Here is a 27,354-nt window from a genome sequence, read left to right as displayed (position 1 = left end):
GAAGCCAAGCCACAATCATATTAAATTAAAATTCATACGCGAACTCTTCCCTAAAATGATAATAAACGTTGTACACACTTCTCATACTTTTAAAAAATTATTTTTCCGGGTACGAGAATAATACACGTACATGTATTTAAAATTTCAGGAACCCTGTCACGATCGTATTATACTCGAATTCATACACAATCTCTTCCCCAGAATGATATTTATTTATTATTGCGCAAAGTGTAGAGTACGAATTGCATTTGTGAACTTGCGTTTCCATAACAGTAAAATATTTTTATTAAAAAAATAGGAAATTAATAATGAGTTCATAAGTAAACCCATTACACATGTAAAACCCGAGAACTAAGTGCAGTAGGCCTGCAGTGGTTACAAGTCACTTTTATATATAAATTTTTTTTAAAGCTGAATGCATGTACAGTTTCATACCATTTCAATTTCCAGCTAATGAAGCGGACATTATTTACTGGTCAAATGATTGCATCTAATAACACTGCCAAGCCCAGAAAACATGTTGGCTGCTTTTGTTTTTTGATGTTTATTAAATTGTGATAATCTTTTATCAACCACCATATTGTCTGATGCTTGGTTGTGTGTGCATTTAAAGAAGAAACACATGTTGGCTATTGTTTGAGCAACGATAGTATACAGAATTAGTTGAAGACAATCACAAGGATGACTTACTGTCTTTTCTCATGGACCAGTATTAAGTAACATTTTTGATAATATTTTTTCCATAACACTTCAAGAACCTGGTGATATTGTTAAATTTCAGAAGCTACACCACGATCATATCATAATAAAATTCATACGCGAACTCTTCCCTAAAATGATAATAAACGTTTTACACACTATTTCTTGTACCTAAAAAAAGTTTTAAAAATCCCAATACGAGAAATATATGCATACATGTTTTTCAAATTTCAGGAACCATGCCACGATCATATTAAATTCAAATTCATACGTGATCTCTTCCCCATAATGATAATAAATTTTTGACACACTGTTTGAACAAAAAATATTTTTCCATGTGCGATTGAATATACGAAATTTCGGGAGCCACGCCACGACTGCGTTATATCCGAATTCACATTATAGCGGGGTTGCACTGTACTTCATTTCATGCAGATATTTTTTGTTCACTTTTTAGATGTTCATGTCAAATATTTCAGCCATGTTAATAGTCTTGCAGAGTCCATGCTAATATCCAAAATTTTTAAAACATTTACTTCTCCCACTGCTAAAATAAGACAACATTATGGAAAGCTGGGGAAAAGTTAGGATGATGTTAAAATTTATGTTGTTAAACATTTCTTTCAACACATGTTTTAGTTTGTTCCAGGATTTCAGTCTTGGAAATTAAGCATTTTTTCTTGTAGGACAACTGTTCCAACAAGTTTTCTATCTTTGCAGGTCCAATCATTGTGTTGCAGGACTATTCTCAGAAAAAAATATAAGCAAAAGTCAGTTTATTTTTTCCCATGTTAGCTTCTGGGTTTTTAAAATACAATCCTTAAATTATCTGACCCAGTAGAACAATCCATTTCTAGGAAGCCTGGATAACTAATAACGAATACTGGACAGTTGTTTTTTTGTTGTTTTTTTTCAGTTAGAAAAATAGAATTGATATATTTTCCAGCAACATACATTTGATCGTTGAATTGTTCCTCTGGATAGCAGTTTGCCCAAATTATCCTGATATAATTCCATTGTAGCATGTTGAGTGATGGCAGTATGTAAGAGGCCACACAAATCCAATTATGCCTACTAATCCTTATCGGTTTAAATAATCAGTCCAAAGTACCAACCCCTCATGGAAAGCTCTTAAAGAAACAAGACTCTCAACTGTTTTTCTTTTGTCAACACACCAACAAATGGTACTGTTTTTATTTATTATTTCATTGACACTGATTGACTGTGATCCAATATATGTGGTACATTTTCTCACTGGTCTGTTGAAAAAATTGGCACTATAAAGCATGTGACAGTTGCTTCTGTCAGCTAACTTTAGCTAAAGGAATATAGCAAGTTTAATCAATCCACTCATAATTCTTATGGCATATTAAATGGGCTTATGAGGTAATGGCAAAATAAAATCCTACATGGAAAGTTAATAGTTCTCTGACAATTTAGACAAAGGATTAATAGTGTTCAATTAGCAAACCGTAATGATGAAAACCCAGATAAACATAAAATGTTGAAAAGTTTCTGGTCAGGGATGACCAGCTGATAGAAAAGCGAAGGAAAACAAACATCTAAATAAAAGTTTTCTTATTATTTTTTATTTGTTGGTCTTAAGTATATTAAGTATACATGGAAACTTGTGACACTTTCCATCAGTAGAACTGATGGTGAGTTACAAATAAGGCTAATTAAATACTTTGAAACTCTTAAAAGCAAAAATATATATGGAGTCCCCTTAAGACTGAAATATTTCTTTTAGTCCCAAATTTTTCCTTCTTTAATATCATCATTTATTTTTCATTAGTAAATCAAACCCCATAACTCCAAATACTGAAAGAAACTTTGACCCAGAATTTCAAATATATGACATGAATGTGGGTTTGACATTCAACCTGTGATCTCCTTGTTCATTGACACTTTTTATGCCATTGTTGACCATGGACACATGATTGATCTGACAGGAACTTTCATATATATTGTAAGTGCAAGTGAATACATGTTTGTTTCCAAAGTTACACCCCAAGAACATTTATAATGAACCTCATTGACAATTATTATGTCAGCAGAAGTTTTTTGAGTTTTTCAAGTACCTTTCTATTTTTGTTGTAAGGACATTAAAGTTTGAGTATGGTACTTTTGTCTGGTCATTTCTGCCTTGATTTTAACAAAAGAAAAGTGCTCTGGTATTAGGCAACCTTTTTTTCTACTGGTTCCATGAGCTTTATCATGCAAATTGGTTAGAAACATATTTTTTCTCATTTGAATACATTCCTCGATCACACTAAAATCGGTATATAAATCTGCTAATAACTTAATCCAGCCCTACTAAAAGATGAAAATTCATCTTTTCTGTGTGTGTGTGTGTGTGTGTGTGTATATATATATATATATATATATATATATATATATATATATATCTATATATAAGAGAGAGAGAGTGGCCAGTAACTCCTGCCCTTGCCATCACAGGCTGTAGCCAGTTTTTTGCTTTGTTTCAAGACACCTTCCATCAATTCAAGCCAAATTTGTGTTAAATTCAAACCATATGTGGAGGATTTTGTATTTGAATTAATCTTTCCTAAACAGATATACATGCCAGCTATAATGCTTTTAATGTAGTCATGCTTTTTATTCATCAATTACATTTTACACTAATCTGTATATTGATTACACTTTCTTTGTACAGTAAAAATTATATAAAATAAATCAATAAAAAGTTGTTTCTGTCAATTCTATTATCATCTCTTTTAACTCCACTCAAATTTTTTTTAAGAATATTCTAAAAAGATGATTGCTGCATAAGAATATCGCAAGGATACTTTCCTTATTTGCTATTTATAGCAACTATATGAGCCATTTCCAAGAAAACAGATTGGTTTCTTCAAATTTGATTTTTGCCTCACATATTCATCATATTGATAAGTTAGTAAGTTAACAGACCAGTCTATACTTTTAAAGAAAATGGCACTACATGTTAAGCAAAATGCTTTATGGTGCTTGTTGTGGATGTTATATGACAAGAAATGTTAGAGCAGACGGAATTGTTCAACCTTCAATACATGTCAAATCAAACAAATCAACACCGCTTTACAAACTTGAGAAGAATATGAAAGTAATGTCATACAGCATGCATTGCACTTGATCAAGCTCATTGTCAAATTCCAGTTCACAAATCATTCAGTGAAAGTTATACATGTTAAAGCAAGTGTTGAATATAATTAATTTTTTCAGTATATTTTGTTTGTATTCTGGTTCTAATCCATATGGATTTTGCCCATTGTGACAAGAATTTTGACCAGCTGTAGGACCAGGTTAGTAGCAAAAAGAGATGTATCTTTTTCACAGATGCTGTAATTCTGGCTTGCAATGTATAGACTACACTTTTTACCTCAATATTACGCTCTTTTAGCCACTTATAACAGCAATATTTATGCTTGCACCTTTCCAGTGGTTGGCCTGTATGAATATATAGGGAATGCTATTTTTTTAATTTTGGGAATATTTTTTGAATTTTTTTCTTTTTTGTGTGGACTTGGTCCATTTAGTCCTCATTGTTCAAAATGTTATTGTTGATGGAAGCTTGCTCACCCAGTTAATAACGGGTTTTGTTATAGCGATTTGTTGACACACTGCATCGTTCATTTATACAATTTTTTGTGTTTTATCTTCTTGTTTCAAAGAATACTTCTGATGAAATGTAATAAATACAACATGTTCAAGGCCAAGGAAGACACATGAGTCATGTCTTGCATGTAAAAATGTACTTTATCCATACCATTCAGTGTGTGCACCATATGGTCCAAGAGTAGTTTACCAAGGCGAAGGAAAAGAGAGTTACCATAAATTTTAAATTAAAGCAATTATGATACATTGAGTGAGTGTACTTCTGTTTTTTGGCAGCTCAGGTGGCATAAATACCCACTAATGCCCGCGCATGGCTTTTGGGCCTATAAGTTCAGGTGCAGCGGAATTTTAACTGATCAGTCCAATCCACTTATCGCCAGTCAGAGCTGTACAGAATCATCTAACCAATTGGGTAGTCCATCCATTTGTCTCAATCATGGGATGTTACTGAAAGATTTGTATGTTACGTCAGGCCTATGGCTTCATATTTCTGCAATTATGAAAATTGTAATGTAATGCCCACAGCTGTATACAATTACAATTATGGGGATTTTAGTGATAGATTCATCTATCCGGCCATGCCTATCATACTACTGGTACTGGCACCAACTGAACTGCCTTACGTATGACCAGTAATTGTGCCGACCATACTCCTTGTGAACCAGCCATCCGTAACAGTACAACAAAATTGTTCAGCAGGGCAGTCTTGTGCTTTATTCACTGCTCACCCTCATAGTATAGACATGTTAATCTCCTTATATAGGCATGATGGCATTGCCTCATAATTGCCACAGAGAATGATTTATCTAAAATAGCAGACCATGAACAAGAGACTTCACACAACGAGTGTGAAGATACTCCTGAGCAACAGTCCTACTCAGATCTGACTAAAGAGACGATGGAGTTTAGTTTAAGGCTGCCTTTGAAGAGATATACTATGTGTTGCCAGCTTTTGAATGCCCTCCACCCTGTGCTACCATGCATAATTATAAAGTCAAAACCTTGGTTGATATTGATGATGATGAAAAAGTCCCCGTCCTTTAGGCTGCATCTCCAGTCAGCAAAAATGAAGAAGATTAACAGTAGTCTGTCTGGACATATCAGTGACCTGGAGAATGCTTAGACTTTCATTTGTGAGAGTTAAGGACCATTTTCATTGTGCTGGTACATTTGAATGCCTACCATTCTGAACTCCTGGTGTTTGAGAAGAATTTAGTGACTGCTAATATTTGGATAAAATTGTGTTTCTTGCCACATCAAAGCAGGTTTGGAACATTGTCACAATGCTAAAGCCAGATAATGCTCTGGCTTTAAGAATGACTCCATTTCGCTCACCTTTGCTTTTTAGGGGCATAATTGAAGAGGTTTGGGACGCTTAAGAACTACCCTTCCAACTTGACTGTCCACCCTGTATCCTCATTTTAGAAACAAGCCATCCCTGCCACAATGGAGGGATGATAAGAGAGCCAAGCAAAAGGAATTTATTATGTTCAAGTGGCGTTAAGATCTCAGTCCAATGCAAGCAGTCGAACGAGCTTAGGAGGCACCCTTACAGGAGAGATAACAAGAAATTTTCTTAACCTACTTCCAATGCCTTCTGTCTCTTGCCACTGACTTAACACCCTCTCTGCCCACAGATAGTCTGCTGGGTGAGTGGCACCAGACTTCTGCAATTGCAATCACATTGGATCATCATGTATCCGCAAAACATATAGGTGGTCCAATTCATTTCAGAGGGGCTTCAGATCTCATTTATCCAACACTGACAACTGGGTGATAGATATCGTTCAAAATCCATAATCTCTGGTTCTTTTCATGGCTGCACTATACCAAAAACACTAATGGCATGTTAAAGTCAATCATGGACTCGAGTTTCCTCAATGAATTCATTCTAGATAGAGACAGTGAGATCTGTATGACTCTCCATCTGAACGGATGAGTATGCCATATGTCTTGATCTCACAGATTCGTAATTTCATGTCCAATTCCCCCGATGGCACAAAAGTTTCTTCAGTTTTTTTAACTTCAAAAATGTTAGTCTGAATATCATCTTCTCGGTCTTTACCAAATTGTGGATTGCATCATCTTTCTGTTCCAGTTGACATCCTCTACTGCAATGCTGGTGTATCTGGATGATCTTCAAAAACATATGGGATATACCAATTACCTCCTACCACTTTTAAATTGTTTTGGTTTTCTTGTGCGTTGGGAGTCACCCATCTTAGCGTTTGGTTGAACTAGGTATGGAGTTTATAACCAATTTCAGTTTTGTACATCTTCCTCATGTTCACATCATATGGATCATTGAACTTGTTGTGGCCATTTCCAGCAGGATGTGGATTTCAGTGAGAGAGTTCTTGGAACTCCTCATGTTATTCAGTGTGGCAGCAGATGTGATCCCATTGGGCTGCCTTTATATGCACCTGTTACAAATGACTTCGCTGGATCAATGACACCCTTTCTTCAGTTCATTTGATCAAAGGTCAGTATCATGAACAAAATGCAATCATTTCTGTGTCAGTTGTGCAACAGTGGTTGACTCAATACAGAAAATCCACAGGAGAAGCCCCAGCTTTAAGTGACAGTATGTACAAATGACAATATGTATGTTTGGGGAGTCTGACTTATGGGCAGTTTCAAATGTTGATGAGGTGAACTGCCTCTTCTTGTTAACTTTGAAATGACAGCTATCATAGACTCCTTTCAGTTCTTGAAGGACTGACTCTAAGAGAAGTCAGACTGATTATGTAAGACAACAGCATACAAATAAGACACATTCCTGTCAGACTCAATATCTTGGCTAACATTCTCCTCAGAAAGAGTCAGGTTATCAATACCGAATAGTCCCTTCATGCATCAGTTTTTGTGTGTTTTATTTCTGTGTTTTGGGGACATCCCATGATTGACCTTTTTGCAATTACGTGGAACCAAGAACCTGTTACCATCATTGGGTAATCAGGGAGTCAGAAATTTCCGTCATCTATAGATATCTATATAGATAAGTCAAGAGCAAGATCCTGTTGGGGCATTCAAGCATAACTTGAAGCATGCAGAGACAAGTCATGCGAACCACAAATGACTCTTTCTCCCCATGGAGGCAGGACATTGCCTCCCAAACCCAATATTCATGGTTTAAGTGGGTTATACTCTCAGCATATTGTGATGCATGAAAAATCTGGAGTTTTATCATGAGGATTTCAGCTCATAAAATGAAAATGATCTCTGAAATCCTTGCGTTTGAAGGCAAAACTTTTCGATCTGAGATATCATGGAAGCTGTTGTTGGCATGTAGAATCAACATTCTTAATTTTTTTTTAAAACTTGAATCGGGTGGGTCCTGTTGCTGCATCCCAGATGATCAGCAGATGCAATTAAACCAACAAAACCGTTTAGCTTTGCTAGATTCTCCATTGAAATTTGATGGTAAGATGTCAGTAAACATCATCTTAATCTGACAGAATGATCATGGTTCATGTGACCATAGGCTGTATTGCTTTAAGTAGCGTAGCAGGTTATTGTTCACCTAGGGAATCCAATTTTGCTTCCCTTGAAGGATACCTGAAGTATAGGTAGGATGCTTGGCATTTGTTCCTCCTTTTACCAATTCTCCTAATGATTTGCTTGATAATGCTTTGAATAAACATGATATAAGTTGGCAGAACTGTATGGGGTTTTCAGCTGATAATGCATCAGTGATGACTGGAATTCATAAAGCAGCTGCATTCTATATTTTGAAAAAAATTCTCCATCGGTGTACATAACAGGTTGTCCCTGTCATTTTTTACACCTTGCTGCAGGAAAGGCTGCCATTAAATTAGGAGAATTCCTGAAGTATCAAGTTGGCATTCTACCTGACAATGTACTTCATGTGGACAGAGTTGATTTGCAATGTCACCTTATTTCCTAGCTAAAGACCTATAACTAGAAGATATAAATTTCCTCTTTTTTTGTCACGTTATGAAAGGAATTTTGGTTCTTTACCATTCTAATGCTGACTGTGAGAGATTGTTCAGTATTGTTAACAAAAATGAAACTGAATTTAGATCCAGGCTCAGTAATCCAGCATTTAGTGCTCTACTGGTGTGCAGAACATTCATAGTCTCAGCTTCTACAAAGTGTTCTGAAATGCAACATGAGAGTGTTGCTTTATAAAGCTAAAAGTGCTACATATGAAAACTTGAAGCACTAATTGATGTTAAAAGACGAGAGGGGCAAATAAATCATTTTGTACATTGAATTTTTTTGTCATGTTATATGTGGATTACTCTTTTTCTGCTTGGATTACACTTTTTCCTCGCCAGGGGTTGGCATGTATGCACATGTATGCAGTACCTAAAGACACTCCTACCCACCTGCTAAACGAGCATTCTTGTTGGTAGTTTGCTCAGCTTGAAAACTGGTGACACCTGGTGGTGGTAAGGGGAGATAATGGGTATGAGAGTTTAACCCTTGATTTATATGATATAGACAGAAAAGTTGAATTTATCTCCTTTTATTGGGGCTGGATAAAGGAGGTAGCGAGCTTATATCTCTGATGTTAATATATTTGGGTTGGTATTTTTTGAGATGCATAATTTAATAGAAAAAATTGCTTTCCATTATGGAATTTGCAAAGGCTTGAATGGTTCTGATCAGTAACAGTTCAGTGGTAATTAAAACTAAAAGGTTGCAAACAGTAGGTTTCTAACTGTTTTGCAGTTTTAAGTAAAAGGAACTAGCTGGACAATTGTTGTCTCATGCAAAAAGCAATTTGTATTGTGTTAAAAGTTAAAATAGATGGGCAGATACCTTACTGCAGCCTCAGTTGCCAAGATTGGGTAGCTTTACTGAAAATGTTTGTACATTTGACTTTATGTCACCAGTGGATGATGTTAAACCATGTTGTTCAAAAATATGCCTCTATTAGGGACAAGCTGGAAATGGTTCTTATATTAATTGACCAAGATTTACCATTTTTATTTTTGAAACTACTAGGGGTACATGATAATATTGAATACCAGTATATTGTGATATTAGCAAGTTTTTTGGAACTTTTCTTACAAATTGTCAAGGAATGGCTATTTTTGTAATTTATGTGTAATATTGATGCACAGATGATAAAAAAACCTACAATGAATATTCAAATTTGGTGACATCATCAAAATTCACCCATTAAACAGGTGATACAATAATAAAATACACTACCAGTAACATGGAATGCACATAATACAATGTAGTTTCAGCCACATTTATTTAAAATGGACCAAAGAAGACAGTTCAGTGTTCCATAATTGTCCTTCAGATAATCAACATTGTCCTAATTTTTGATGCAGTTAATTATTATGCTTTAAAATGAAATTTGTTATCTTGAAAAGTGCTTGAATTACCTGATGAGATAAAAGGGTATGAATTTTAATTTTACCGTTGAATGGGCCCAATTTGGCTACCATAGTGTATCCAAGAGTAAGATACTTTAAATAACCTACTGTGCTGCTGGCAGTAAAACACCAAAGAAAACCAGACCAGCATTAATTTCCAAATCTCTGATTAAATGCTTGAAAAGATCATTTTCATTTTGAAAAATGGTAAGATTTTTCTTTTGGAAACAAGCAGATTTGTTGGGTGTCTGTGTTATATCATTTTGATGGTAACTTTGGAAGTAATTTCACTGTTGCACTAAGGAACCCAAATTGGTTTCCAAATTTGAGAAATATTACATTTTTATAGTAAGATTGCAGTAGAAAAGAAATGAAAGAATCTTTTTTGCTTCGACAGTTTTGCCACCTTAACTTTGTACTCCACACTAGTGTTGTCATCTCCTTGGACTCCGATTTTGAAATAAATGTTTTATCAAGAGGTCATATTGTTTGTGAAACATTGACATGGTAGTATCTGAATATATTTGGTTCACCTAAGATAAGCTGCGCTATGGACATTTCCATTTCAGATCATGGTTTCATTTAACATTAGTGATCACCCATTATTCACAAGGATTTTTTTATAACAATGCCTGATAATTTTCTCAACATTTCTTTTTAAATGAATAGTTCATTGATTAAATGACAAATTATGTATTTGCATAAAATCTAGTCTCATGTGTCATTATTTCAACCTTGAAATAAATGTTGTATGTTGTTTTAAAATGGATACTAATATCCATCATACAGTTTTTATTGCCTTTGGAAACTTTTGCCTTTGCTAGCACCAACATAGATGTCGATGCACTTAAGAAAAGTAGTATGCATACTTTTTTGGTCTGGCAAAAATAATTGCCCAAGGGTCATCGTTTGGGGACAATGGATAAGAATTTACAGAAAATCTGCAATCACACTGTCAAAGTGCAGTACTGTAGTTCACTACAGTAAAAAGAGATGTCAGGTGTTCATCTTATATAAATCAAGTCAGTGTCTTCTTAAAAGCTAATTAATGTGTATTTATTTATCTTTTAATATTTAGTCTGAATAGAATTTGATTTAGTCATACTGTTTATACATATTGGCTCCAAAAACACAAAATTTGATAGCAATTCATATAAGTTCACCATCAGTTTTAGTTGGGAATTATATATACCAAACATAACTAGATTAAACAATTGAATCTTCAGCACATTAATAAAAGCATTGAATCTTCAGCAGATGAATGAAACACTCTTTTACATCATGATTCATCTCTTTCTTTTTTTTCCCTCAGTATTTTAACACAGTTGTGTCCCATCCCCTATAGTTTCTTAGCTGTGCCCACAGTTGATTCTAAAAAATTTAGGACTGATACACCCAGGTAAAAAATTATTTAAAACTATCAGAAAACTCCCAAAAACTTTGTGGGAGGGAGAGATATTTGTATGCCATTTTGAAAATTTGAAAATTGCTTTTTGTGTACTGAAGTCAAGCAGTTTGATTGATAAAATGTCTTTGAAGTCATCGTTTGAAAAAATGTATATATGGGTGATAAAATATTCTTATGAAGTATGAATGTAATGTCTCTTTGGTGAGGAGCCACTGTGGTTTATATAGTGTCAGAGTCATGGTACAATGGCCATGGGTTTGGCACCTTCAGGCCTGGATCTAGCTCCCGGTTCATGTGCATGATATATATAGTCAGTAATGTGTTGAAAGTGCTGTTAAAATTACAACCAACCATTGCTCATTTTAGGCATTCAGCATTGTGAGAAATATGTTAAGATAATATAATACTTTAATATTTAAGATAACACATTTCTTTATGTCCTAAATGCATCTTGTTTTTTCTTTCAGCGAGTGTTAACCAATGAGCATGTCATCACCATGGTGAGGAATACCTTGAGGGAGGAGCTAGCCAATCAAGAAGCAGAAGAAAAGGAGCTTCCTTCCGCAGAATATGAACCCAAAATGACAAGGTCAAAAGCTAGAGAGGTCATGGAAAATGAGAAAAATGTAAGCTTCAGTATGTTCCAGAAATAAAGTTTATTATGGTCTTGTAGGCTGGAAGGCTTAGAACGCCCAACCACCCTCACAATTCAGTTAATTTGTTTTCCATTCTTCCCAACCCATCCCTACATCCTTATCCTTACGGGAATGTTTCTGTGTGTGTGTGTGTGTGTGTGTGTGATTTGGATTATTAACGTAGCTTTAACAAATTTTCAGTCATATCGCTACGATGTCTGCTATGTAGCAGTTTATAGTGATGTCTAGCACTGGGGCATCATGCCGCAGACATGTAGCATGATGTCCTACCCAGTCACATTATCCTGACACCAGGCGGCCCAGTCCTAACACTAACCTCTTAAAGCTGAGCGCAAAGCGAGGCAGCTGTTAGTACCATTTTTGTAAGTCTTTGGTATGACTCGACCAGAGATCAAACCCACGACCTCCCGCATCCGAAGCGGACGCTCTAACCACTGGGTCACTGGAGCGGTCAGGAATGTTCCTGACAAGCATTTTTGTGATAGACTCATACATTGGTATTGTGAAGATGGTGCCATAGTTACCATTACATCCTTCCAGTGCCATTTTGAGTTATCACTGGAATTCCAGTGGGATTAAGCTCCACCTTGGTAAATAAGCGTATATTATCATTATCATTGACAGATTTTATAATAAGTGAAATCTGTATATTAATGAGTTACATTGCATCTGATTGGCAGAACTTGGTACCTCTCCAGATCTGGAGACAAATGTCACATCCATTTTAACTTGGTAAAAGGGTTTTTAAAGATTTTCGATGTCTTTGATTATAATAATAATAATAATAATGAGGACTTTATATAGCACCTAATCTTTAGAAGCTTTAAGCGCTTTACAACATTAGACAGCACCTATAACATGAGAAAACATAAAAACATGCTGTAATTATTTAAGGTGGGGAACATTATTAGGTCTTTAAGTTTGTTCTTGCAGTCGGAATAAGTGAGTTTTAAGAGCACTCTTGAATGGGATCACTGTGTCTTTGTGTCTAAGTTCAGTGGGCAATTCGTTCCACGTTGCTGGGCTCTGGTATGCAAAAGAATGTTGTCCATATGACTTCGTTTTTGTAGTGGGAATAATGAGTATACGATTGTCAGAAGAGGAGAGTAAGTATCTTGCTGGTGTGTACACATGGGTGAGGTTGGATAGGTATGTTAGACTGGAGTCCATCAGTAAAACGTAGCACAGAGAACAGAGAACAAATTTTGTGTTTGATTCTGGATTGAATGGATAGCAAGTGTAGGGTACACAGCAGCAGGGAGGTGTGCTCTGTTCTTGGTACTCTAAGTATGATCCGAGCAGCTATGTTTTGAAGTTTCTGAAGTAGATATTGAGATGAACCAGACAGAATTGAGTTACAATAGTCCAGTCTTGAAAGTACTAATGAACATACAAGTGTTTTAGTGGCATCAACTGAAAGATATTTGCAAATGGAGCTGATGCGTCTCAGCTCAAGATATGCAGCCTTGCATATGTTCATGACATGTTGGTGCAACGTCAGAGTACTGTCCAGAGTGACACCTAGGTTTCGTACTGACTGTGTGAATTTAATGTTGGTGTTACTGATATTTATTGTTTGAGGTAAAGGATGTGACTGAGAAAGTCTTTGTGTTGTGATCAGATTGGCCTTAGTTTTTTCATCATTTATCTGTTTGTAGTTACATGTCATCCATGATTTCACATCAGAAATGCACCTCTCTGCACCTTGGATGGTAGCATCAACTTCAGTTGGGTGGCTAGATTTGTATATTTGGGTGTCGTCAGCACACAATTGGTGAGACACTGGATGATGATCTATGACACTTGAGAGTGGCTGAATGTATAGAATGAAGAGAACAGATCCAACAACAGACCCCTGTGGAACACCACAACATAGATTAACTGGGCTGGAGTGTATTTCATTTGCAGACACAATTTGTGTCTTGTTGACCAAGTAGGACCTGAACCACGATAAGGTTGTATCATGAATGCCAAATACATGCTGGAGACGGTGAAGTAATATATCATGGTCTGTTGTGTCAAACGCTGCAGACAAATCAAGGGGGTTGAGGACTGTAATCTTTCCTCTATCCAACGCAGAGAGAATGTCACTAACTATTTTGAGAAGAGTAGTTTTAGTACTGTGGCAAGGGCGATATGCAGATTAGATGAGATACAAGCTGGGATAGAACAACCTTTTCTAAGATTTTCGATATGAATGGGAGATTAGAAACTGGGCGGTAGTTCTTTAAATCGTTATTGTCGAGTATTGGTTTCTTTAGCAGAGGCATTACAATAGCGGTTTCGAAAATGTTGGGAATTCCCCAGATGAGAGAGAGGTATTAATAACATCAGTTAGTGAAGGCAATACTGGATCTAAGCACTCAAGCAGCATTGATGTTGGAATTGGATCAAGTTCACATGACTTTGGTGCACTCTTCGTCATGATTGTACATATTAAATCCATGGAGACAGGTTCAAATGCTTCAAATAGTTGTCGCTGAAATTCTGTGTCCCAACTGTATGGTGACAATGAGTCAATTGAAATTGTGTTGTCAAGTTTGTCTCTAATGGTTTGTACTTTGTCACGGAAGAAATTTGCAAACAGGTCCGGAAGGTCAACTAGAGAGAAGGTAGTTATAAGTGGTGTACATTTGTTCCTTGACCATTAGCTTGTTAGTAATCTCGAAGAGCTCTTTACAGCTGGAACTTTCCATGATCTTAGTACTGTAGTGGGCTGATTTTGCTGCATGGACTATGTTTGTGATGTTCTTCTTAGCGGCTTCATAGATTTGCTTATGATAGCCAGAATTATGGGCAAGAGACTATGTACGTTAAGTATGTTGATGCCAACAACAACAACAACAAAAAGTGTAAAATGCCCATACATTAAAAGGAAAGTGAAAGCAATTTGACTAAAAGAAAAAGTGGGAGAGTGATTGGACATGAATTTTACAATGTTCTAACTGGAACAAAATTAATATAAGAAAACATGAGACCAAATGAGCTTGAAACCAATCCCCTGGTTTACATAACTCAACAACTGACCATTTCACTAGGCAGGGTTATGTTGTCTTGAAAGAATATGTGCAAACTATCTCCCAAGCCTTTTTTTATTGCTGATTGTATATATTTTACTATATCCTGATGGAACCTTCTTTCTAATGATAATGGCATTTATTGAAATGTATATTTTTCACGTTTTAACAAAAAAATACCCCATTGAACTTTTCTAATGAAACACTTCCAGAATTAAGAAACCTATGAACTTTAAATACTTTTGAATTATAATTTCAGTTCATATGGAAGCCGTGTGACTTTGTAGAAAATAACTGTGTTGCCTAATGAAGTCCACAGGAAGTGTACATACACTTTTAGAGAAAAGTGTCATCCTTCTTTGGTAGGAATGCAGACATTGTTTCACATGAGAAGAACAACAATCATTTTTATGTAAAGATGTTCAGTTTTGCAGCATATACATCCTTCTTGGGATTTAAACTGAATGAAGTACATATGGATGTAAACATTGTAAATATTTTTAAAGTATAGATCTTTGAAACTGTAGAAATAAGGTATGAATTTTTGGGTTAAATTTTTGTTCACTGTTTTATTTTTTCTCATTGTTTAAAGGCTGCATCTACAGTATTGCACTTTAAGGAATGGTTTCTTGAGAAAAAATTGCTTGAGAAAGAGTTGGAGTCTCTTGTACAAAAGCAGACAAGCTACACTAACTCATTTAGAATAAAAGTAATATCTAGACATAATTTATTTAATTTTGAGGTGTTAGATTTTGATGTATTCAACAATACAAGGTGTTACATTCTGATGTATTCATGCAATACAAGGTGTTACATTTTCATGTATTCAAGCAGTACAAGGTGTTACATTTTGATGTATTCAAAGCAGTCATGGTAAATTAGATCACCGATTTAATTTTCTTGTTTAAATGATTGTTTGATAAAATAATTAATTTAATTTATTGACAGTTTGCAGATATATTTGAAGTGGTCATGTTCATCTGTTTGCTTGTAACCTGAACTTCATCCTCACAAAGTAGGGGAGAGTGTGGTCATAGTTATCATTATGTTTGGTGATGGCAACAAAGGTTTCAGATCCTAAATACAGTCCCAGGTGGATGAATGGTGGGATTAAAGAGCACACTTCACTAGTAATATGGGCTTCTTGTGACCTGCAGTACATCTGAACCAATGGAGGGAGGATGATCATATTTGCTGTGTTCTTTCAAGAATACGAGTAGATGACAATGTAGGTTTTGAATCCTGAATACAACCATTGGGTGAGGTTCATGATCCTTTTGGCATGACATTTTGCTCATTGTGGTGTGCTGTAATTTCTCATATGATTAAATAAAACTTGTTATAGAAGCCATCATCAGAAAGATCTGCAATTTTACCCCATGTTCCCACTAGGTTGCATTCAGTATTCAAAACCTTCATTGTTATCACTCATGCTCCTAAAGCATCATTCCACTTTATACAATTTTACCTCTGTCCCTGCAGTTTTGCATTCAGAATTTAAAAGCTTTATTGCCATCTAATTGTACTCTCTAAAACATCATAACAGAGAAGACCATCCTTCCTTAGTTCCTGTGTATGAAATCAAGCTTACAAGGAAGAGTCCATTTACCTTATGAAAACTTGACCTTTGACCCTTCTGGCCTTGAGACTGCATTCAAGATTCAAAACCTTTTTTGTCATCTCAGATCATCATGTCAAATAATATTATTTTCCATCAATCAGTATAGATACAGTTTGGGTTACAAAAGGTGTTGGTTTGACACAAACTGATAGATGCACTATTATGACCTATCAGAATGTATCTGCACACATGTGGATATAAATAGCATATTGGGAGGTTTTATGTTTCTCATGACATAAATACCTCTAAAGAGATGTGCAGAATTCAGCTTGCAAGTTGTTGATCTTTATAAATGGATTTGCAAAATGTCAGTAGATGGTGTCTATAAGTGTATGTTGTAACTTTTTTTTAATAAATAATGAAAAATGCCAAGATAGTGAATTGAATAATTTATTTCAGGTACTTCATTCCTGGACTATGTCTCCACTTAAAAAGAGAAAGAAAAATGCCCCAGGTTTTTTAGAGTTGACATTTTCTGAGGAGGAAGATGACGAAGATGAGGAGTACAACCCTGAAAAGGATCAGGACAAGGTATATTATCATAGGGAGAAACAACAGTACAGACGAACAGAGTACAGTGTCAGTCTAGAAGAAGCTCAATCCTATCATAAAGGTGTTAATTATAACACAGTATCAACTCTGTATTTTTGGACACACCTAAATTTTCTCACAACAATTTTTTTTATATACATTCGTTGTTTTTGGACAGTCATGATCTGCAGTGTTATTTCTGATCCTAATTTTCAGACACTAAGTAAAATCAGTTGCAACTGGTACTAAGAAAGAAAATGCTAATTTAATTAACTACAGCACTGGTAAATGAATGATGTTCATTGTACGTTGCCTATAAAATTAAGTATCACTATTTAAGATTGTGAGCCTTAGTTTAACATTTATATCTTGTAAAAAAAATTATGAAAGTTAAAGATTTTCTAATTTTTATATTATGTATAATTATTATTGGCAGGTTAAGATCAATCAACGGATAAGATAAAAGAGAAATTTATATCAGGTGTGGCAAGAATTTTGAAATTAACTGTTTCTGTGGAGGATAAGTATGGCATTCACTAAAATAAAATGGTATGCATAAACTTTAATTCAAAATACCATATAAATAAGTGTTGAAATCTGTTGAATCTGTCATATATAAGCTGTGTTGGAACTCTTTGAGACTAAAACCATGCAATCAGATGACTAGTTCACTTCCTTTGTGAACAGAGCATTTTATGTAACAACTGGAAATTAGTTTGAGAGTTGCCAATGAAGGAACAAGTTGTTACAAAAAGTGTAAAATGCCCATACTTTAAAAGGAAAGTGAAAGCAATTTGACTAAAAGAAAAAGTGGGAGAGTGATTTGATCACTTACAATAAATTTGATGATAGAAAGGTTCTTTAGCACATTCTGCCATCAGTGGGAAAACAGAATAGGCAGAGAATGATAGTTTTTGTCTCAATTTTATTGACAAGGTTTTGCGATTGATGATTATTCATAATTGTTTAAAAATATAATTAATATGAGTGTTTATGATATTGATTACATTACATACATGTGATGTTTAAAAATAAGTTGTTTTTATTGATCCTTTATGTTATTTTTACTCACAATTTGTGTGTTCTCTCAGAGGGAAGGCCACCTCTCTTATAAGGCCACTTTCCTGCTGCAGAAGGGTTGGCCTGATATATTGGGACCTTTATACAACTATTTTTTTCTTTTCAGATTGATAGCGATGAAGATACTGAGAGCATTTTGTCATCTCAAACAAGTGAACTAGGTTCACCATGTCCATCTACACCAAGTACACCTTATTATTCTCAAACAAAAGATTTGGATTGTACTTCAACTTCAAGCATCGCTGGAACAGATGATGATAAGGTTGCATTCATTGGCCAGTTAGGACCTGCATGCTTAATGTTGTGAAGAAGCCATATTTCTTTCATGGTCATGTTCTTAAAAGAGAATTGCTTGATGCCTAGATGGATAATTACTACATTTTTTTCTTAAATATGTTTTTTTAAGGAAGAAGAATTGATGTATCATTGAAGGAAGGAACATGTATTCAAATATATTTACTATGCCAGCAGTGCATTGATATACTTGAGATTTCAATTTTATTTGCATTTCAGTTTTATTCAGCTTTCATGTTTTTTTCCCCCTTCACATTTGCATTTTTAGTCATCCATTAACTGCAGCATTTTTTTAATGCACATCAAAAGATGGAGCATACTATTTTATGATGCCATTCCATCCATCTCTCTGTTACCAATTTTGTTTCTGTACAAAACTTTAGTTTTTTACTGTCTACAGCTAAAAAAAATTATTGATGGCTTGCACTTGGAGTAAGGAAGAACCTGATCAATTTGGAGGTCAAGATCAGTGTGACTGAGAGCTGTTCCATTTAAACATACATGGTACCCAAGGTAGGCAGTTTTTAAAAATATATGCCAGGGTACTTTGATTTCACAGAATTCATGTTAAAATGATAAGAAAATTCTAAATTGCATCTATGGGTGAGTAACCCACTTTAAAAGTGCCTTCCCTGGGTCCCATGTATGTGTTAATGGAACAGACCTGAATGAAAATGGCTTCTGCACAGCGACTTTCTACCATTTACAGTTACCAATAGTCAAATCCCAAGGTCACTTTGAAAGAAGAAAAATGGTTTCTGCACAATAACATTGTTCTGTATCACTGAACCAGGCTAAACCTTGTGGATGGCTTGCACTTGAGGTAAAGAAGAACACTAGTTGGGGATGAAAAGGACAAGGTCACTGTAACTGAAAGAAGAAAAATAGTTTCTGCACAAAGGCATTAGTTTTACATCACAAACTTGGACAAAACTTTGCAGACAGCTTGCAATTGATATATAATGAAGAAGCCAGGTTTTTTTGGTGTCATTTGGTAGAAAATTAAGATACCTGAGACAGAATGGAAAAACAAACGGTTTCTACACAAAGATTTGAGTTGTCTAAATAGGGGCCTGTTAAACATGGGGTGTGCACATTGTGCCATTCACTTTACTTTGAAACTTTAAGTTTTGTAATATAAAGCCACTGTCTTCTCTTTATTGTATGCATAATGCTTGTGGGTAGTATTTACCCAGAAGAGTATTTATTTGTTATATGTATTTCTTCCAGAGAGTGACCAGTCCCATGGGTCCACCCTTTGGCTTGCCCATTCTCAAGCAAAGGTATTTCATGAAGGAGATGGAAAAATCTCAACAGAGCTCACAGGTACAGTGCACTCAGTTATAGGCATTAAGATAAACTTTATTTCAGAAAATGATTTGTAATGTGCAGATAATTTAAAGTATTCAGTACCATTTCTCCCTACATGCAAACCTACATGCATATTTTGACCTTATGGTATGCCTTGCATCAGTCATGCATTGTGCATCTGTCAACATTTGCAGTTTAAACAAGTTTTGACAAAATTTCTTGGGATGATTAGCTTTCAGATTATTTACAAATGATGCCAGTCTGCCATCAAATATGGCCACTTTTACTACAAGTAGAAAAATTTAAATGACTTCTTCTCAATGCCCTGATGAACAGAATTTGATGAAATATGTTCAGTTTTTAGACAGCTGATATTGATCTGTCTTCAGACATGGGGTGTGCACATTGTGCCATGCAAATGGAAAAAGCTATCAGGGAAAATTTGCTTTTTTCCACTTGTCAATATCCCCAAGACTAATTTCAGCCAAACTTAACACAGCACATTCATTTACAAAGGCATTTCACATTGGTACAAGGTACTGTGATCCACCATCAGATATTGTTCACATGACTTCAAAAATAAAGCCCTTAATATGACTTCTTCAAAACTGTTGAACTTATTTTCATCATCTTTGACAGAAAGCATCCTTGCATAGATGGCTTTCAGATTTCTATAGCTGATGATGACTTACCACCAAATAGGAACACTTACTAAAAATGACAAAGCTTTAAATGAATTTATCTCCAAAACCATTGAATAGAATTTGACCAAATTTAAAACAAAGCATCATGACATAAAGATCTTTCAGATTTATACCAATCACCGTCAAATGTAGCTGTCATTACTAGAATAAATGGGGCCCCGAGTGGTCTAGAGCACTCACCGTTCCGGATCACTGTCATCTCACCTCTGTCTGCGTGGGTTCGAGTCCAAGGCTCAGCTAGCATGGGTACGTGGGAAAGCCTGCCAGTAGCTTCTCGTGGGTCAGTGGTTCTTCCCTGGGTTTTCAAGGGTTCTTCCTCCACCAGTTATACTGGCCGCCATGTATAGCCTATCTTGTGCTTAAAAATGGCATTAAACCCTAGAACAACAACAACAAATTTCTTTGGGAAGAACACTTCAAAATGGAGACTCAGTCAGAAATGCCAAAAGGCCCTGTGGCTTAATGTTCTCCATCAATCTTCATTATGCATACCTTTACATCCCCAAAAAGACAGTGAACAGAACCTAATGCCTTCTTCCAACCAGACTTGTGTCATAAATCTTCTGGTGCTGAAGACAGAGAGGTTCTTATCATTGTGGTAAAACTTTCTGGGGCCTCCTTTCATCCATATCTTGCACTGCTGTTGCACTCTGCAGTGGTCTGGGAGAGAACATAAATGTTTTCCCAGGGCCCAGGAGTTTGCCAGGAAGCAGAAAGGGTGGTCTGTCCCTCACACCCCACTACACCCCAGCCACTGGTTTCTCCACCAGCTGTCAAGTTCATTCTTCAGCTTGGCCCCCTAAGCCCCCTACACCAACTTTGTTGCATCCCAAGTGGGGATATTGGCTGGGGACTCCTGGTCAAAATCTTGGAAGCCTTGGAGTTTAAATCTGCCATAGCAAAGATGTGTCATGCACTGTGTTAACGACACTCTTGGCAGAGCTTCTTCACCTCCACAAGGATGCCATTTTGGAGATGTCTTTGGTCTTTCTGGACCACAGTAAAAATCTTTTATGGACTGTACTGCATGAGGTGGGGAAATTTTTGACTCAATAGTGTCAGGGTTTGAGAGACAAGCAACACAAGTCTTTGGAAGCCAATCCACCCTTGTTGAAACAAGCCAAGAAGTGTGCCCATCCTGACAGCCATATGGGAAGTTCTTCGAACAGGTGCTTCCTCAACAGCCTCACAAGTAGTGTCAGTTCAGAGCTCACTTCTGGAGAGGCCATGGAAGAAAGCCTTCTGACTTCTCTTCTGTCTCATAGGAGGGAGGGGATAAACCTTGGAGAGTTGCACCCACTCCTGCAGCGTTTTCCTCATCCCAGTGTCACAGTATGTGCTCATCTAGCCCTCTTTACAGAGATTTGGGTGGGCATGATTGATGATGTGTGGGTAAATTCCACTTTACAGGATGGGTACCAGCTTTGTTTTTAGGAACATCTTTTCCAATCACAGATCGCTATCCTCATTCAAGTTGGTTAAATTAAGTAAAGAGATACATGCCCTTCGGCAGAAGTTTGAGATGGCAGAAAACAAACTCTGGGCTTCAATTCCTGGATCTTTATGGTGTCAAAACATTTCTGAAAAGTTTTGCATCATAATTATCATTTACACTTTAAACAGTTTTCTTTGGGAAGAACACTTCAAAATGGAGACTCAGTCAGAAATGCCATAAGGCCCTGGAGCGTAATGTTCTCCAACAATCTTCAGTATGCATGCCTTTACATCCCCATCTTCTGCCACACAGAAAATGCTTCTGGTTTTGTCTTGACCTTGTGGTACTTAAAGTTCGAGTTCATCCATTTGGCCTGACCACTGCCACCAGAGCATTTACCAGGGTGATGGTAATAGTAGCAGCCCTCCATTATTTTGACAACTGAATTGTTCAGAGATTTTCTTCTGAACGACCCGTCCCACTGTTGGTCGATGGGTCTCATCTTGGTTTTAGCCCCAACCTTGAGAAGTCAGATCTCATCCCATTTCTAGCCAGTAGCTTCTCGTGGGTCGGTGGTTCTTCCCGGGTTCTTCCTCCACCATTAATACTGGCTGCCATGCATAGCCTATCATATGCTGAAATATGGCGTTAAACCCCACAACAACAACAACATCCCATTTCTCAAATTGGAAAATGTATATGAATGGTAACAAGATGTATCTTTCTTACTACAAGACAAATGTTTGTGTGTATTTATGTTATGCATGTTTATGTAGGTATGTGTGCATGTATGTGTGTATGAATGTATACATTGATGGCTGGCTGACTTTTTTTCCTAGTAAATAGAAGTATCATCAGATTTAATGATTCAGTGTAATGCATGATCCTGAAAACCTTCACAGAATAACATTAGAAACTAGAAAAGGGGAATGCTGAATATTGCATCAGCTATGATATTTATAAAGTGTAGTATCTAATTAGTTAAGACCATATAGCACATATCATTCAATAAACATTTACCTCGTGGAAGCAGCAGTTTGAAATGAAATATATATGTACGTGGAATATTATGAAACATATCTGAGGGTCACAATATGTGGAAATAATTATAATATATAAATGAGAGGGCGTAACATTTCTGTAGGTTGTTATAAAACAATATATATCATGATATACATGAACCACAGCTGGAAAAGAAATAAAATTGAATCATTTTATGTCCATTCATTCAAAGGGTTAAAGATCTTAGTGCTCTTCTGTTTTGTTAATTATTATCCATATGCCAGGCATTTATTAATAGACTGGTTTTCCTACTTAGCGAGAGAAACCAGCAATCTCAGTGACAGAACATCAGAATCATTTATTATTCAGATAAAGTTATGTAAAATCATTAACGAATCTTATTTTGATCATTTCTAATTTTATGATAAAAATCAAGTATGAAAGATATTTGTAGATTTATGGTCAGCACAGAAAATTAACATAAGACCAAAGAAGATAAAACCCTCAGGTGTATTTAAAGTTCCTGTCTGGAAATATATTTGGTTTTGGGGTTAATGTAAAGAAGAATTTGCACCACTATCATGATATGTTCAGTTGGGGCTATAGTAAACTTACCACATTTACAATACAACATTATGACAGAGACATTACTTGCAAAGACAATGGACAGTCTGTAACATGATGTGTGCTGTATCATCACTCCTATTTCTCACCCATGCGACTGAGAAATCTACTTGTTTTGCTAACCTTACTTTTCTTGTCTCAGTCTGATCATCTCAGACCAGTCGTCTCAGTCAAGGTGTCCACGCGCTCACAACCACTTTTAAAAAAAGAAACCCTTGTTGTCTTCTGCTGTGCCTGACGTAGTTGTACTAAAATCAAACAACAACAACAGCAACAAATATGTAACAAAAACATAGTAACTTAAGTTAAATCCATCTTTGAGAACACACCATACAAAAACATTTTGAGAGATACAAAGACAAATGCATATGATGTCGAGCTTTTTGGTATTATGCTTGTTCGTTCCACATAGCATGGTCAATTTTATCCTATATGCAGGCCTAGCTCATTACATTTTTAAATCAAAGTCATTAAATGTAGCTAAAGCTATCTAGCTAGTTTTAAATACTTTGTGTGAAACAAATTATATACTGTTCGCTACGTTTAATGATGCTGACCTGAAAATGACTGTGCTACAGATAGGATAAAATTCTCAATGCTGTGTGAAATGGACAGTATAACAGAAAACACTGATCCATGCATATAGACTATAGACCTATACACTTCATAGCCTCCCATCTCTCTTAACAACTACAGAAAACTTAGTAACAGCCAGAAAAGTGTTATATAAAACAGGCTTTTTTCTTATTTTGTTAAGCATCTCCACTGTGCCCCGGTTGAATAAAAAATATACCTACAATATTTAATGACAAATAATACACTTACCAGCCAGAAGGAATCATTTATGTCAGCACATTAATCCATAAGCAGATTTCACTGTAGCACTTGCCATATTTCCAGGACAGAAAAATAAATGTTCAAAGAATCCGTGAACCTGAAAGTTTAGCACATGGTTATCCGCTAGAGTCCGTTTTTTGAGGGTCTATTATACAAGGGGGTAATTTTACAATCAATATTAAGGACAACACAAGTATGTCACACACAGTTTCACCTCCTCCAAAGAAAAGAATAGTTATATACGATAGTGACACAGATCTCTAATTACCCATGAATAATCTAAAGAAAGATGTTACTCATCGTTACAGCTTGTACTAAGTATAACTACAGTAGACAGTAGAGCTGAGTAGCCAATATCATTTTATTATTTACAATATAACTTAAAAAAATTGGAACTGATGAAAATAAAACAGTTTCTTGTAATAATATTAATTAGTTATTGTCAATTTCATATAACATCTATATATTAAATCTGATAATACATCATTATTATGGGGGCCCCGAATGGTCTAAAGCGCTCTCCATTACGGATCACTGCCATCTCACCTCTGTCTGCGGCGGTTCGAGTCTTGGATTCAGCCAATGTGGATATGTGAGAAAGCTTGCCAGTAGCTTCTCGTGGGTCGGTGGTTCTTTCCTGGGTTTTCCTGGGTTCTTCCTCCACCATTAATACTGGCCGCCATGTATAGCCTATCGTGTGCTGAAAAATGGCGTTAAGCCCCACAACAACAACAACAACAACCTCATTATTATGCGATATTTATGTTGTTATTTTTCTTTGCTCATGAGTATAAACTGTGTACTTCGGATGCAACGGTCACACCACAGCCCTCATTAACATATTTATATTCATGTGCCGCATGTAAACATTGGACGTGTACACTAGTGCAGAATTCTTTTTACTTTAAAGGAAAATATTGGGTGAGAAAAATAATCTACGTTGGGGTTTGGACTGAGACAATGAAATCCCAGTCACAGGTTTATATTATATGTCTCCCCATGAGGCTTGCCCGAGTGGGGAGACATATAATATAAACTGTTGACTGGGATTTCCTTGTCTTGGCCCAAACCCCAACATAGATTCTATATATCACAGTATGTATTATATTGCCTTATAAGTATATGATAGTTATCATCCTATGTATTACATCATCACCCAAGTGTTGTGATATGTAAAGAATCACCACCAAGCAGTAGGTGCACAGCTTTTCTGTATGGTGCCAATTAAAAAGTTAAAATTTTACATTTTGAAAAAAATGTATAGTGTAAAGCTAAAAAAGTTTAAACATTTAGTTTGAAAATGGGCAAACATTTTGTTTTCTGGGCTAAATGAATTTATAGCAGTGTCATAGTCTGTCAAAATATGCTATTTTTAAATGTCCAGGAAATGCAGGGCCAATTTCAATCAAATGTGGTGGAATGTTTCACGGGAAATGATATACCAAAATTGTGTTAATGGAGGCTCCCCTAACAAGAGTGTTGCTTTCATAGCAACCATATGGACAACCTATTTTTAACTTATCCATAATGGTTGAGACAATTCGAATAAAATTTAGTAGGAATGATTCATGTTCTGTCAAACATATGCCTGGGATAGCCCTCTTAGAAACTGTGACTTTCTTGGCAGACAGGTTGTAAACCCATGTTTGAATTTCTGTTCATAATAAAAAAAATCAGTTTTTAAAAATATAAATTGGGTTGGAATGTTTCTTGTTCTGTTAATACTTTGTCCCAGGTGGATCTTCTAGCAGTGGTTTGGTTTCCATAGCAAAATATAAAATATATGGAATTCCTCCTTTCAACTTCTCCAAAATGGCTGAGTGAAATTAATCAGATTTGGTAGGAATTTTATATGGGGTATTACATGTGGCACAGTTGTGTTTAGCATGGCTCTTAGCATGCAGAGCTTCCATAACAACCTGGTGGAAAACCTGTCAGTGATATTTCCCTTCTTTCAAGTATGGCTATTGCTGCTAATAGATTAAAACAACTAGCTAGCATAGTATGACTTTCTCTCCAAAACTAGTATAAACATCTTTCACATGCATACAAAAGATGCCAGTATACCAACTACTGGTAACTCGAGTAGCAACAGTGTTAAATAATGTGTCAGGTAACACCACTTTCAACCAGATAGCTGGATATTATTGTGACAAGTGTCTTTCAGCCCAGTGTACCTGCCATATTGCTACATTATTTGCCTTTTAGAACTATGTATGTCAGGTGATCAGTATCTGGCCAACTTCTGTTTATGTTTGTTTTGCTTTGTTAGGAAGAAGAAGAAGCAGAGGAACAGATAGCATCGCGGACCAGGTCCAAGTTTCCCCTCACTGAAAAATCTCTCACAGAGCTGGAGGCAAACTTTATGGCCCCTGACATCACTGCAGACATGTACAACACTGAATGTGATGACAAGGAGTGGAAAGAGTTTCTTTTGGCCATTCACAAGTCTGAAGGTTAGTACACTCTTACACAATCAAAAGACATTAGACACCTAACAAGATTTATGCATTGAATAATGCTTTTTTTTCAGACAGTGGTATGATATGAAGGCACAGCACTTAAGTTTGAAATTACACACAGATGAAGGATTTACATAACAATTAGAAAATCAAAATATTAATGTGTTAATTAATTTTGGTATTTTTTCATTATGTTTTTTATAACATTGTCTTCACATGTCATGCAGATTGCTTGACATGCTAAATTACTGTGCAGTCATTTATTTTTGTTTTGTATCAGCTTTTAACTTTTATGAATTTTACAAAAGAGACATTTTTGCTGGTATGCTTATTTGACTTTTGGAACAGGCATCATAATGTTTGCATGAAAGAATTACAGTTCATTGGGTTCTTAAATGCATGGTTAAGAGTAAATTTGAAATCCACAAAACTTGGTACTCCACAAACAAAAATGAATTCAGTATTTTATAGTTGGCTGCCAGGGCATTTAGCATTTTACTTCCCAAAAAATTGTGTCCAGGAGTATTGACTAGGTATGAAATATAAAGGGATATGACCTGAAAAAGGTCTATGTGATCAACATATTTGATAAACTACTAAAGTAAAAAATTTAAACTGACATGATTATTTTCTCATTTTTGTATTCCTTTCATCATGGTTGTTTTTGAGTAATAAGTAATAATTGTGAAGGATTAATAATA

The 27,354-nt window shown here is 35.8% G+C and overlaps 1 protein-coding gene across 1 annotated transcript in view; it reads left to right on the top strand.

Moving 5' to 3' along the window:
* LOC149801601 (GON-4-like protein) overlaps positions 1 to 27,354 on the top strand; it is a 123,300-nt gene that overhangs the window by 8,834 nt on the left and 87,112 nt on the right. Inside the window, exons 4-8 of the mRNA XM_089955858.1 lie at positions 11,547 to 11,705; positions 16,773 to 16,904; positions 18,091 to 18,246; positions 19,509 to 19,604; positions 26,464 to 26,647. Of these exons, the coding sequence (XP_089811984.1) occupies positions 11,547 to 11,705; positions 16,773 to 16,904; positions 18,091 to 18,246; positions 19,509 to 19,604; positions 26,464 to 26,647 (727 nt within the window). The remainder of the gene's footprint in view (positions 1 to 11,546; positions 11,706 to 16,772; positions 16,905 to 18,090; positions 18,247 to 19,508; positions 19,605 to 26,463; positions 26,648 to 27,354) is intronic.

This window comes from Sinohyriopsis cumingii, chromosome 4, assembly GCF_028554795.1.
Source record: "Sinohyriopsis cumingii isolate HCF-2022 chromosome 4, ASM2855479v2, whole genome shotgun sequence".
Lineage (NCBI taxonomy): Eukaryota > Metazoa > Mollusca > Bivalvia > Unionida > Unionidae > Sinohyriopsis > Sinohyriopsis cumingii.
The sequence above is the reverse complement of the archived record's forward strand: the minus strand, read 5'-3'. Positions and strand labels throughout refer to the sequence as shown.